This window comes from Marmota monax, unplaced genomic scaffold, assembly GCF_021218885.2.
Source record: "Marmota monax isolate L192 unplaced genomic scaffold, Marmota_monax_Labrador192_F-V1.1 WCK01_AAM20220418_F8-fsc00014, whole genome shotgun sequence".
NCBI lineage: Eukaryota > Metazoa > Chordata > Mammalia > Rodentia > Sciuridae > Marmota > Marmota monax.
This window is the reverse complement of record NW_026695222.1, coordinates 8521896-8536242: the sequence shown is the minus strand read 5'-3', so window position 1 is coordinate 8536242 and position 14347 is coordinate 8521896. Positions and strand designations below refer to the sequence as shown.

Here is a 14347-nt window from a genome sequence, read left to right as displayed (position 1 = left end):
ATTTTAAGGATTTAAGTAAAACATATAAATTTGGGGCTCAATCCAGGCTAGCCAATTATCCTCTTTAGAAATTTCTGGTTACCCAAAATTCCAGAGATTGCTTTCTCATTCTGTATGTAAACCTTTCATATTCTCGAGTTTCCATTATATAACGGAGAGCTGGCCGAATCATTAAAGATATTTTTTTTATATAGTCAATGAGCAACGTCAGGAAGCGATGACACCGGGAGGCGTACCACCTGATGCAAGTGTTTAAGCGAATCTCAACACGTTTTATATGGTGACTCATTCCCCGCCCTGCTCTGGAGTCCGGCACCCTTTAAGGTAAAGCCGGACGCCTGCCCAGAGCCAGGGAGCGTGCGCTGGGCGGCGAGGTAATTGGTCCCCGCACAGACCTCCGCCCGCGAGCGCCGCCGCCTCCCTTTCCCGCCCCCGCCCCGCCTGCGCCCTGAGCTTTGCCGGCTCCCTGCGCCAGTTGCTGACAGCCGCGGCGCTGCGAGCTTCTCTCCGAGCTTCCGAGGCAGGTAAACACCCAGCGCGGCCGGGGGCGGGATCCTGGGAACTCCGGCGGGGGAGCCGCGAAGGCCGAGAGTGAGGCCCCGGGCCTTGGGGTCGAGGCGCGAGGGCTCACAGCTGGGTGAGGTCTCCCGCGGACCCTGGCGGTGGGAAGGGGCTGGGGGAGCTGGGGCGCCCGGAGCGCGCGTGACGCGTCTGAGGCCTGCCCTGTGTTTGTCTCTTCGGATGAAGCTGCTTGGCTTGGCTTTTCGGTTTAGGAAAGCCCCCCTTTTTTTCGGAATGGGAGAGGGGGCTGGCGGAGCCCCTGTGGAGGGACGTTGGTGGCACAGAGGTGTCTGCCTGATCGCTTCCCCCACCCCACCCGGCTGCGGGATGGGCGAGACGCGCGTCCCTCGGGCCGCTGGGGAAGTAGGGGAGGGATAGAGATAATTCAGTAACAGGGAAAACGGGGAGGGCCGCAAACGTTCGGAGAGGCCAGGCCCCTGGGGGACGCGGAGCTCTTGACTCCTTGCCAGTTAGTCTCCTTTGGAGCCGGAGGGCAGACGCCAGGATGCCCCTTGGCCAGGACGGACTGCTCCTCTATACCCAGAGGGTAGTGAGGAGACTGGGTACGCGAGCGCCTGCTCCCGGCCTCGCCCCCCAGCCGTTGAGCGCCCCCCGGGAGTCCGCGGCGCCCCCCATTTCTGGCCACCGAGACTGTACCGGGGGAGGCCGCATCCCCGCCCCTTTGGCAACCTCCTGGGAACCAGCCACGCGCCCGGGGGCGGGGCCTCGTATAGGCTCCGCCCTTCATTTGCAAAGCCGGCGTCGCCCGGGTTCTTGGGGTTGGGGGTCTGCAGCCCGGCTTTGGGCTTTGGGGGCTGGGCTCTCCGTCCTACCCCCACAGCGGACCTTCAGCATCGTTTTTTACATTCTCTCCTGCTCTTCAGAAGGGACAGAACGGGGCCATCCGTGGGGCTACAAGGGAGGAGCCCGTGGCCCGCGGATAACCAGCCTCTGCCACCTGAGAAGCAGACTCCTTCACGTTTCCTTTCGTTATGAAACAGTGTGGGAGGCGGGGGATTCATTTCTACTGGCTCTTTGATTTTTTTTCCTTCATCTCTGTAGTAGTCCAGCAAACATAATTTTTACCGCGTAATTCCATGGTCATCACATCCCATCCTCATCATCGGAAAGTCAGCTGCTTTCTATTTTTCGGTGTCATGCACAGTGAAATGCAATTTCATGGCTGCTTAATTTTCTTGTAGTTATAGTATCATGGCTTAATAAACAGTTCCCCATGTGCTGAACGTTTGAGGTGTTCCTCTTTTCCTTATACAAAACTCCAGATAGATAGAATTAAAGATTTGTATAAATTTTAGTCATCTGAAAAATAGGAACAGAAAATTGAATAAATGTCAGACATTTAGAAAAATCAACTATTCTCCCAGATTTGAAAAAAAAAAAAATGTCATCAAGGAAAAGGAATGATTTTATCTACACAAATACTGAGAAGCTCTCAAAAACCAGAATCCGAAAGGAAGCAGGGTAGCTAGAATGGAATTTGTATGTTATTTGTACCTGACACAAGCTTTCTATACTTGTGAAAAGAAAATATCAGGGTTAGTGAAATGATGAGTCATTTACATAATAAAATGCAAATTTAGGTTACCATTTTACATCTGTTAAAGGCAACAGTGACAGCAAGCCCTGTTGCTGGAAAGCTGCCTGAAACTTTTGACTATTCAGACATCCGGGCAAGTGGCAGGGCTTTCTGGTTAGAAATATGGCTTTGCAACCCACTTTGTGAATTTGGGCAGGTTACCTGATTTCCTGACCCTCCTTTGCCCATTCATAAAAAGGAGAAAATGATGTTCTTCCAGGCATAGTTACAAAGATTAACCATCTGCTGAAAACTGACCTTTGGTACCCATACTTTGTTCTGTTTCCTAGTCACACCCACTGGAGACAGTGTGAATCAATACAGACCTTTTATAAAACAATGTGAAGATGCATTAGTTGGAAGCTGTGACCCAGAAATTCCTGGGAATTTACCTGCAATGGAAGAAACAAACAAGGAAAAAAAACAAACAAACAAACATGCAGGCACCTATTCCAAGCAGAATGATCTAAAATTAGAACCAACTGAGAAGCAACCAAAATGTGTAACAGCAGGACAGCTAAGAAAAATGACACATTAACTGAAAGGAACATTATGTAACCATCAAAAATCTGGATTTGGAGCCAGTGATAGATGGGGCCAGGAGCTCATGCATGAATACATAGGTAAAAATACAAAAGGGAAAGCATAGTAAATGAAAGCGCCAAAAGAAATTATACATGATTCTAATTTTTTTGTTGTTGTTGATATATTGCTTTCACTAACTAATGTTATTGAACCCTGGGACAGGTTTTTGGTTTGTTTGTGTGGTCTTGGAGATTGAATCTAGGAGTAGCCTACCTCTGAGCTACATTCCCAGCACCTCCCTCCTTTTTTAAAATAATTTTATTTTGAAATAGGCTCTCAATGAGTTGCCCAGGTGGCCTTGACTTTGCAATCCTCCTGCCTCAGCCTCACAAATAACTGGGATTGCAAGTAAGAGCCACCCCACCTGACTCGGTTTCAGATTCTAAAATGAAATGGACCCACAGTTTTCTGTGTGTTGGAAAAAGAGGGAGAGATCATTATCATGTTTGCTTCTTAGAATAAAACATTTTTAGCTGACCTTGTTTCCTTTCTCAAATGCTATTCATTTTTTTCTCACGTAGATGTATTACTGGTTTAGTAATCTGTGTATTAGGTTTTTCTTTTTAAGAATCACTTCTTGGATTCATTTATCAATTCTAGTTTTTCATTGTTGTTTTTAAAGACTCCTGAATATACCTCAAACTGAACAATTTCAGCCAGGCCGAAGCATTCTGTCTTCATAGAGGCACCAGTCCAGTTTAGGTGAGTCACAACAGATTGTACCCTGTAAAATCTCTTTCGTCTTGTAATGGTTGAAAGTCACCAACTGTCACAGCAAATCCCAGTCTATAATCACAAGCCCTTGCTCTAGAGGCCATTTGGTAATGTTTATCTTACACCTCATTGCTTTATTGTTTCACGTAAAGTCAGCTTGATTTGGTTGAGCAAGAACCACCATAGCTTTCTTTAGAATTATGCTGAATTGTGTAAGGGAACAAGTATTTTTAAAATAACATAATAAAAAGCACAACAATAAAATAAACATCTCTGCATCAAATTGGCACTAATAGGACTCTCAACCAACTGAGAAAGCCAAGGCCCCCAAGGTTTTTCTCAACTACAGTTTTAACTTACGTAGTCCATTCTCCCTTTTCAGATCTTATTTCTAATTCCAAGGCAACTATATCAGCTGTGAACTGCTGCATATTAAACATTCAACACATGTCTGTATCTAACCTGGGGATGGCAACAGCATTATAAAATAACCCTAAGTGAAGAGTGTATGTAGCAATTCTTACAGTTGGAAGAGTTTTTGCCTCAGTTTGTTAATCCTGTTGTCCTACTATATTCTTCTTCCTGCAGCCATAGTACTGTATGATCACTTCAAGGGAGACATGCCCCTTTTAGGAAGAAAAGTATTATAACGTTAAGTGTTGCATTCCTGAGGACCTAACTGCAAGCCTGGCTAGGAATGCCAGTTTGCTAGGAAGCTTCCGAAATTCTATTGCTGGAACTCTTGGGGTTGTGGCAATCTTGTTCCTTAAGTGATTTTAGTAATTTTGGGGGGGGAGGGGTAATTCTTATTGAACCTGAGGTGCTTAACCATTGAGCCACATCCCCAGGCCCCCCACCTCTTTTTGAGATGGGATCTAAAAAAAAAAAAAAAAACCATCTCTGCATCAAATTGGCACTAAGTTGCTTAGGGCCTCACTAATTTGCTGAGGCTGGCCTTGAACTTGGGATCCTCCTGCCTCAACCTCCCAAGCTGTTGAGATTATAGGCATGCACCACTGAATCTTGCTGTTCTTCAAGTAATTCTGATGATGGACCAGGTTGGGGGCCCTTTGTCTTACTTAATACAGAGCTGGATCTCAAGGTGCCAGTAAAAAAAATCCCTATCCTAATTATTTTTCCAAAATTTTGTATGGCTTGCATCAAATTTAAGGATCAGTGACTTCAGAACCTTAAAAAATGTGACCTGTTATTTCTATTTAACTCAAGAAAGAACAGGAAGTTTCCTCAAGGACAATGAGGGATGGGAATGCTGTTTATTCTCCCCACTTCCGGAACCAATTAAACTTCAGGTTGTTACGTGTTATTCTGATTTATCAGAAGTTTGACCGATGACACACTTCCTTAATGGTATTGAAGGCCATTAAGACCACTAAATTTTGATCTCAGCCCCATTATCTTGGGTTATTATGACCTTGAGACAAGTTCTTTCCAGCTCTGGCCCAGTCCCCATCAATAAATGAGAATAAGCTGGGTGCAGTGGTGTATACATCTAATCCCAATGACTAGGAAGGCTGAGGTAGGAGGATCACAAGTTTGAGGCTAGCCTCAGCAATTTAGCAAGACCCTCAACAACTTAAAGAGACTCTTGTCTCAAAGTAAAAAGTTTAAAAAGGCTGGGGGTATAGCTCAGTGGTAGAATGTCCCAGGGTTAAATCCCCAGTACCAAAACAAATTAATTAATTTTTAAAAATTAAAATAAGAATAGAATCAGTGGAATAATTTATGAATCTTTTCCTATCTTCTCTCGGGTTCCATAACCCTGCCATTCTGCTCTTATAACCAGTGCCACATGATCTCACTGTAGCTTTGCATTCCATTAGCTGGCAAACCAAATGCATTCTGCATTTTCTTCTCATTCCAAATTTTATTTGGTCCTTTTTGTTTTATTCAGTGCTGGGGAACCCAGGGCTGCGCAGCTTTTCTTAAATAAATCCTACTATTTATTTTGAAGTCAAATCATAGGTATTTTGAAATATTTATTGCCGTTATGAATGGAATGTTTTCCCCACTAAATCTTCCAAATAACTACAGGAGATTTAGGGACTCGCTGGTCTTTTCTATGTTGATTTCAAAAACTGCTATCTAATGAACTCACTCATTTATTCTAAGACCATTTAGATGATTTTCATGGATTTTCAGATAGAAAATCAAACCTATATGAACTTCCAAAACAATCTAAAATATTAACTGCGATAGGTTGCATTATTGTCTTGTTTGCCACATTAATGCAAATGCCTTCCCCCCCCCCCTTTTTTTAAGGAAAAAAACAATTAGAACAGGATATGAGCTTTGTGTTTGTGATAGCCTCTCTTGATGGAAAGGTGGCTAGCCTTCTGGTTCTATGTGTGCGCATGCACTTGAGATGGAACCCAAAGCCTGCATGTGCTAGGGACATACTCTACCCCTGAGCTACATCTCCACCCCCCATACAAACTTTCTTTTTTTCTTTTTACAGTAGTGGGAACTGAACCTAGGGGTGCTTTACCACTGAGCCACATTTTTATTTATTTTGAGACAGGGTCTCATGAAGTTGCTGAGGTCCTCACTTATTTGCTGAGGCTGACCTCAAACTTATGATCCTCCTGTCTCAGCCTCCGGAGTTGCTGGGATGACCGACATGTACCACCACATGGGGCTTCTATACAAACTTTTTAAAAAATAGCTTGAACTTTTTTTTTAAAGTCAGGAATAGATATTGATTTAATTGAAAACTTTTTTTGACATCTGCAGAAAATTTGGGTTTCTTTTGTTTTTCCTTCTTGAGCTGTTAAGATCTATTAATATTTCCTGATTTTGAGACATTCTTTTATTCCTAAAATAATCCTTACTGTTCACAGTATATTCTTCTTTTACTAAACTATTAAAATTAGTTTGATGGTCTTTTCCATGGATGTGAAAATATCCCTATTACTGGAGGGGAGGCTGTGTAGCTGAATGCCAGCCTTCATACTAGGGATTGAATCTTTTCTTTCTCTCTCCCTCTCTCCGTGCGCAGTAGTGGAGATTGAACCCAGGGCCTCAACATGGTACACAAGTGCTCTACCATTGAGCTACAGGTCTTTTCAAATTTTATTTTAAGACAGGGTCTCACTAAATTGTCCAGGCTGGCCTCAAACATGTGACCCTCTTTTCTCAGCCTCCTGAAGGTTGTTGGGATTACAGTTTGGGCCACCTTGCCCAGCAAGAATTTTAATCTTGTCCCTTTATCCTACTGGTTATAAACCCTGTGTCTCAGGTAAATATGTCCAAATGTTTATCTCTCCTCCTTTCCAGATTCTTTAAACAATTGCCTGACTCTCTCTCACTTGATCCTCCCACTTGAATATCTTACAGATATGGCAAAGTTTATGTGTCTAAACTAATACTCATAGTTAGGTTTGCCCAGCTCTGGTGTTCCTCTGGTTTCTCCTATTTCAGAGATGGTATCACCACCATATCACAGGTTATGAAAGCCACAAGCCTGGGCAACTCTCATTCCTCTGTCTGCTCTATCAGCAGGTCTTATGGGTTCTTTCTGCAAAATGCATCTCATTTATTAATAGCTCATCAGTTACATCCCAGGCATGCCACCATCTTCCTTCAGTAATTTTCTAACTGGTCTCTCCATTTCCTTTTTTGTCCTGCTAAACCTTCTTCTTTATACTACAGTAGGATGAGCTTTTTTGAAAACACAATTCTATGGTATTATTCTCCTTCTAAGACCTTTACCCACTTTTCCAATTTCAGCAGTCCACTTTTCCTCATATTTCATAAGACTAGATGCTCAATATCTTTTTTGGTCTTCGAACCCACTAAGCTCAATGTCTCACTCATCATTGTGTCCTTGGCCCCTCGCATAATTCTACAATCTTAAAAGAAATTCAAAATATGTATAAAACTCATTGTATGGCTCCATTTTGTTACTATAATGAAATACCCTAGGCTAGATGACTTATAAAGAAAATAGGTTTGTTTAGTTTACAAATCTAGAGGTGGAAGGTGTGCTCCCAGCATCAGCTTAGCTCTGGTGAAAGCCTCATAGTGGATGGCCCCCCAGTGGAAGGAACGTGTGTGAGAAGCAATTCACTCTCCAGAGAACTAATCCATACCCATAGGAGTTCCCCTAATCCCTTCTGGGGGCAGCATCTCCAGTGGCCTAAGGACCTCTCACTAGTCCCCACCTCTTAAAGGTTCTGTTACCTCCCAACATTGCCACAATGAGGATCAAGCCTCCAACACATGAACCCTTGGGGGACAAACCACATCCAAACCATGGCAGGAGTCAGTTTCCATACTATAAACATTATATGACTAGATAGATGGATAGTTCTGTTGATGTTTTGGGGTTTGTTGTTTTATTTTGTTTTGCCATACTGGAGACTGAACCCAGGTGCTCTTATCACTGAGCTACGTTCCCTGCCCTTTTTCTTTTATATTTTGAGACAAGATCTCACTAAGTTGCTGAGGTTGGCCTCACATTTACTATTCTCTGCCTCAGCATCCTGAGTCACTGGGATTATAGATGTGTACCACAGTGCCCAGTATAATATATGATTTTTGACCACTTTTTTCTCCATTTTTCTTTGCCTATTGGTCAATTCTAGTTTTATTCCCCCACACACACACTTTTCTTTTTCCTTTTTGCAGTACTAGGCATTGGATCCAGGGCCTTGTACATGCTAGGCCAGTGCTTTTCTGTTAAGCTACATTCCCCAGCCCTTTTTATTTTATTTTTGAGATAGCCTCATTAAGTTGCTCAGGGAGGCCTCAAACTTGGGATCCTTCCACTTCAGCTTCTTAAATAACTGGGATTACAGGCATGTACCACTTCACCCATCTTCTATTTCTTAAAACAAATAGCATATACTAGTTATTGCATAAATATATGTCAAATGGGTTAGTTCCGAAGTTGATTTTTGTAATTTATATTTTAATGGGAAGGCCATCCATCTCACACAGATTTTTACTTCGTAAAACAAACAGTATACAGTAATTTGTTGTCCTTTCAAAACCTCCTTTTTGTTTCCCCTTCTCATTTTCAATATAGAGCTGGCCATAGATTTGGCATCTGAACTGTGACACTTTGAACAACGGAAGAGGCAATATGTTTGTTTGTTTGTTTGGTTGGTTGGTTGGTTGTAGTACTGGGGATTGAACCCAGGGACACTCAACTGCTGAGCTCTCTTTGTTTAAAGACAGGGTCTCTAAGTTGTTGTGGGTCTTGCTAAGTTGCTGAGCCTGCCTCAGACCTGCCAGGGCCCTCTCTCACCACCTTTCTCGATTCTGAAAACCTCTGTGCCTGGTTTTTCTCCTCTGTGCCTTTGTCACTGTGGGTATCATTGCCTGGTCCTGTGTCTTCATGAGCTTACAGAGCCCTAACTCTTTCTGTGTACGTGCGTGCTACTGGGGATTTAACCCAGGGCCTCAGCATGCTAGTAAAGCACTCTACCACTGAGCTGCATCCCCACTGAGCTACATTTAACTCTTACAGCCTTAAATAGGATGCAAGGCCCAGCTCAGTGTGGTTCCCCTGCAGCCTCCTCTTCCTGCCTCCTCCCATTTCCAGTCATACTATATCTCTAGCCAGCCAGAGTCTGCCACTGTGGCCAGCACATAAAACAAATGTTTGTTTTATTGAATTGATGCTGTCAGCTGGCCATTGGAGAAAAGAATAGTTCGTGAATTTATAAATATGATCCTCTTTAGATAGCCATTGTCAATACTTTATAGTTTGCTTAGTCCTTACACTCCAATATAGAGCAGTTTTCATGGTCTTTCATTCGTTCAGCATCTATTATGAATCAGACGCCAAGTCCAGGGACATTCTGTGAACAGAACCAAGCTGCTGCCCCGGAGGAGCCTCTGCTCCAGTGGAGAAGATGAACAATAGCGACAGTAAATAGTGTGTCCAGTAGCCTTGACAGCTCTGGAAGGAATCGAAACAGAGAAAGGAGATAGGATGGGGTGCTATTTCAGGCAGTTGGTGTGAAGAGCAACACTAAGATATTTGAGCAGACTTGAGCCACCTGAGTAGCAGTAGCAAGTGCAGAGGCACAGAGAAAGTGGTTTGCTGGTTGGTTTGAGGAGCAGCAGGAGGCTGGGGAGAGGAGGTCAGTGGAGCCAGGCCCTGTGACCCAACTGGCATGGTCAGGACTTTGCATTTTATCCTGAGTACAAAGGAGTGTCACTTGAGGGCAAGGGAATGGCACCATGTAACTGCAGTAGGGGCCAAGGGAGAAGCAAGGAGGTTAGATGGGAGGCTGGGAAGGACTCAGGTGAGAAGTGATGGAGGCTTCAGCCAAGACTGTCATGTTGGAACATGTGAGAAGCCAAGGTGCTTAGGATTCTTGTCAAGGTGGAGCTAATTAGATTTGCTGATAGAGTCGATGTATGCTGTAAAGAGAAAATTCAAGAATAACCCCAAGGTATAGTCTGGGTTTGGCTCACTGGGGTAAAGAAGGAAGGGGTTGACCTAAAAACGTTTCAGACTGTGAACTATTAACTGAGGAGATGGTTCCCTGGGGTGTGTGAGCAACAGAGGCCAAGAGCTGGACCCCATGAGATGATGAGTGGATCTGGGAAGGAGGCCTGCAGAGGGTGGGGTGGGAACAGGAATGGGGCTCCCCAAATCCAAATTAGTAAGATCTGAATACTTTAATTTGGCTTGTAATTTTCAAATATATTTTGATTTACTTATGACCACCAGCACTTCCAATTTTAATATGTTAGTAGAAACATAAGCATAAACAAATAAATGAGTTGTATTTATTTTTCTTAATAATTCTCATGACTAGTTTCCAGTTTAATTGTAAATTCTGCAGGATATTAAAACAAACTTTATCTTTTTTTTTAATTTGAAGATAATCTCAGCACTGGGAACAAGATGGTATATGCCATTTTAAATCTTGGGGCACACAGTGATATCTTGAAGATATGATTTGATCTGGGCTACAGTAGATCCTGTTTAATAATCATTCTACTCTGCCTTTTACCTTTGTTCTTGGAACTTAGCTCTCAGTAAATGAGATTTATAATTTGATGAAGAAACATTCTAAAATGGGTCATAAATTGTGATCCAGGATGTTTGGTTCACTGTTGATTTATATACTGTGCTTTTATAATATAAAGTATTTATTTCCTACCAAGAATTGGAAGAAAAGAAATCATTCATAAAACGTTAAATACTGACATAAAACTCAGTCACCAAGTGTGTGATTGCACTTCTGTGAACACTGCCCAAGTGTCAACAGCCCCACCTGTCTGTTTGTCTGTCTATAGAGACAGCAATGAATTTACAAATGGGCTTGCAAAATCCTGGATGTTTCCTATTTCTAGTAAAATTGTACTTAGAATTCCTTTGAGGAAGTTATTCTTGGCATTTGTATGTTCAGGGGATATTAATTCTTTAACTTAACAAGTATCTATTGTGTCCTGCTCTGTGCCAGGCACTGCCCCAATCTCCAAGAACACAGCCACAAACAAGAGCCACTTGCTCCCTGCCTACATCCCTGCAGAGGAAATAAGACACTGGGCCTATGTTTTTCAGTTACTTAATTCCTGCCACACCCACCTGAGGAGCTTCCTAACCAGACTCATAAACTTACACAGGCCTTAGGTTACTCCGAAGGGGATGCACCAGGGTCTTTTGATGTCCACACAGCAGCTGGGGGCTTATCTAAACCCCCAGCCCCTGCCAGTGACTGTTCAGATTCAAGGGAATAAGATCCATATTGGTGTGTAAATGATTCCCCTGGATATAGAAGGCCCATGCCCCACAGGAGCTGGTGCCCCTTATAGCAGACCTATGGCACAGCTTCCAGTGCCCCTATGAGGATGTGCCTACTTCCTAGATTGACTGCTCTAAAGAAGCTCAGAGCCATGGTAAGCCCACCAGGAGTAAGTAGTTCCTCCCAGAACACATGCAGGTTACCAATTGGCAATCATTTTTATACTAAGGAACACTGCTGGCATTCTGCCTCTTTCAAGTTTCAGGAAACAGCTTGAAATTAACTTAAAGTCAAATTTGTCTTTAGAGAATGAGAATAAGTTGTGTTGCCCTTTGCTTACAATTGCTTTTATCCAGAGTGCTTCCCAGAAGCCCAGGGTGTGAGGAGTTTGTCGTTGCTGTGCCTTCATTCATAATGAGCAAACATTAGGTGGTTTCAGGGTAAATGTAGGTCACTCACGCCATGCCCTCTTCTTCATTTTGCAGATCAGTCATCATGGTGAACCCTGGCTGCTGGCTGCTGGTTCTCTTCGTGGCCACATTGAGTGACGTCGGCCTCTGCAAAAAACGGCCAAAGCCTGGAGGAGGGTGGAACACTGGGGGAAGCCGTTACCCTGGGCAAGGCAGCCCTGGAGGCAACCGCTACCCACCTCAGGGTGGTGGCGGAGGCTGGGGGCAACCCCATGGTGGCGGTGGCTGGGGGCAACCCCACGGTGGTGGTTGGGGTCAAGGTGGTACCCATAATCAATGGGGCAAGCCCGTTAAGCCAAAAACCAACATGAAGCATATGGCAGGTGCTGCTGCAGCCGGGGCAGTGGTAGGGGGCCTTGGTGGCTACATGCTGGGGAGTGCCATGAGCAGGCCCATGATGCACTTTGGCAGTGACTATGAGGACCGTTACTACCGTGAAAACATGAACCGTTACCCCAGCCAAGTGTACTACAAGCCCGTGGATCAGTATCCCAACCAGAACAGTTTTGTGCATGACTGCGTCAATATCACAATCAAGCAGCACACGGTCACCACCACCACCAAAGGGGATAACTTCACCGAGACCGATATTAAGATAATGGAGCGTGTGGTGGAGCAGATGTGCACCACCCAGTACAAGCAGGAGGCCCAGGCTTACTATCAAAGAGGATCCAGCATGGTCCTCTTCTCCTCCCCACCTGTGATCCTCCTCATCTCCTTCCTCATTTTCCTGATTGTGGGATGAGGAAGGACTTCCTATTTCCAAGTCGTCTTTATCTTGCTCCAGGGTCAGGAGGGGGTATCCACCTGCAGCCCTTTTAGTGGTGGTGTCTCATTTTTGCTTCTCTCTCTGTCCCCCATAGGCTATACCCTTGGCACTTATGGGCACCCAAAAATGTAGAGTAGACTTGGATACTGTTTATTCAAGGGCCCTTTGATTGAGTCCTTCGTGGACCAAGGCTAATGCTGAGCCTGCAAGAGTATAACAGCAAATAATCACTGGTTAATCTAGGCTCATTTTTGGTCTATTGCAACAGACAAAGGCTAGAATAGATCTTAAAATGGTCCTCAAATACCTTTGCCTGAATACCTCTGGCTCTTTTAGTAGCCAGAGCTCAAGGCATGAATGTCCCAGCTTAGCAATGATTTCATAGCAGTTTGGAAAACTTTTCTCATCTCTTTTAAGAAAACTTGATATTATTTCTGCCAAATTTGGAAGGGGGCCACATGATACTCATTCAAAAGAAAAAAAAAAAAAAAAAAAACCACCAGAAATCTTCAACTCTTGGGCCACAGGCTCAGCCCTGGAGCATGTGCTGTGTTTTTGCAGAGAGCTGCGGTGACATTTTGCTTTTTGCAGTAGGGACTACACAGCAGTTGCTGAATCGGTAAATATTATTGTGACCCTATACCTCCTGCCAGAGGACATATTTGCCGGGGATGGACATAATTAACACAAGCAAAAGACTTCTGGGACTGAAAAATCCAGCCTTTGGGAATGGTGCCTTTGGAGACAAGCTCCCCTCTGGGATGTGTAGAGCATCCAAATGTGGCATTCCTTTCTTTAGTAAATAAATTGTAGATAACTAAGGCAGCAAGATTGCCTCCTAAATACTGAAGGTAAATCTTGGTCTCCTGGAAACTAGAGTGATGTTAACCATGTTTGGGTGATGCCAGGAGATGGGACTCCAAGGAAGTCTGCAAGGGCAGACCCATGATCCTCTTGGAGGATTGTGAAGTGAAAGAACGCAGTTAGCATACAAAGAAGAGCTCCGTTTCTTCATTTCTGTCCCATAATTGTTAAAACCCAGGATTAGGTTGAGTCTTCAGTTTCTGTAATTGGCTTTTGAATCAAAGAACAGGGAGACAATCTAAAAAATATCTTAGGTTGCAGATGTCAGAAATATCCATTCTAAGTGGAAAAGGAAATTCTGTAAATGTTATTTAGATAAGGTAAAGTTGTTCCCTAAATTGTTCAATATGGTCGCCTAGCAGATAAATATTACTATTCTACAGTGTAATTGGCTTGCACTATATGGGTGTTTAGTGTTAAATATATATATATATATAAAATATATATTGCATATGACAAACTTAGAAGTTTTGTTTAGAGCAATTAACATCAGAAATGTCTAACACATTAATGGTTTCCTGAGGTACTAAGTACTTAATACGTGGGAAAGCCTTTTTTGTGGCCCTTAGGCTTACAACGTGCACTGAATAGTTTTGTATATGAATCCAAAGTGGACACCACTAACTGGTCTTTGAAATATGCATGTACTTTATATTTTCTATATTTGTAACTTTGCATGTGTTTGTTTTGTTGTATAAAAATTTATAAATGTTTATTATCTGACTGAAATTAAACAAGAGCTAAGATGAGCACCACCCACAGAGTTTGAAGTTGTATTCATTGGTGCTGACCCTGTGTTGGTAGGATCACCTGGGGGTTGATCTGAGCCAGTGGCACTTTCAGCCTCGGGTGGTGGCTAATTACATGTACCTACTGTGATCCTGCCATCATCCTTACTTGCAATTAGGGACTAGTTTATTTCTGCTGCCTTCTCATTTTTTCCCCCTGCAAGTATCTGAGTGCTCTCAGCCTTGGGTAAACTGTAAAAGTACTCTTGAGGAGGAACACAATTCACATGCTCCGGGAACATTTTTCTGTCATAGATTTCAAAATGGATTTT

General features: G+C 43.5%; 1 protein-coding gene across 2 annotated transcripts; it reads left to right on the top strand.

The window, feature by feature from the left end:
- Nucleotides 1-307: 307 nt before the first annotated feature.
- Prnp (prion protein) lies at nt 308-14042 on the top strand. Of its 2 annotated transcripts, none has more exons than XM_046433852.2 (3): nt 308-520; nt 3366-3445; nt 11670-14042. In XM_046433852.2, exon 3 carries the CDS (start codon nt 11680-11682, stop codon nt 12397-12399), a length of 720 nt encoding a protein of 239 aa, XP_046289808.1. In that variant the 5' UTR covers nt 308-520; nt 3366-3445; nt 11670-11679; the 3' UTR covers nt 12400-14042. The 2 variants fall into 2 exon arrangements, with proteins under 2 accessions (XP_046289808.1, XP_046289807.1); XM_046433851.2 differs by having other exon boundaries at nt 308-524.
- The last annotated feature ends 305 nt before the right edge of the window (nt 14043-14347 follow it).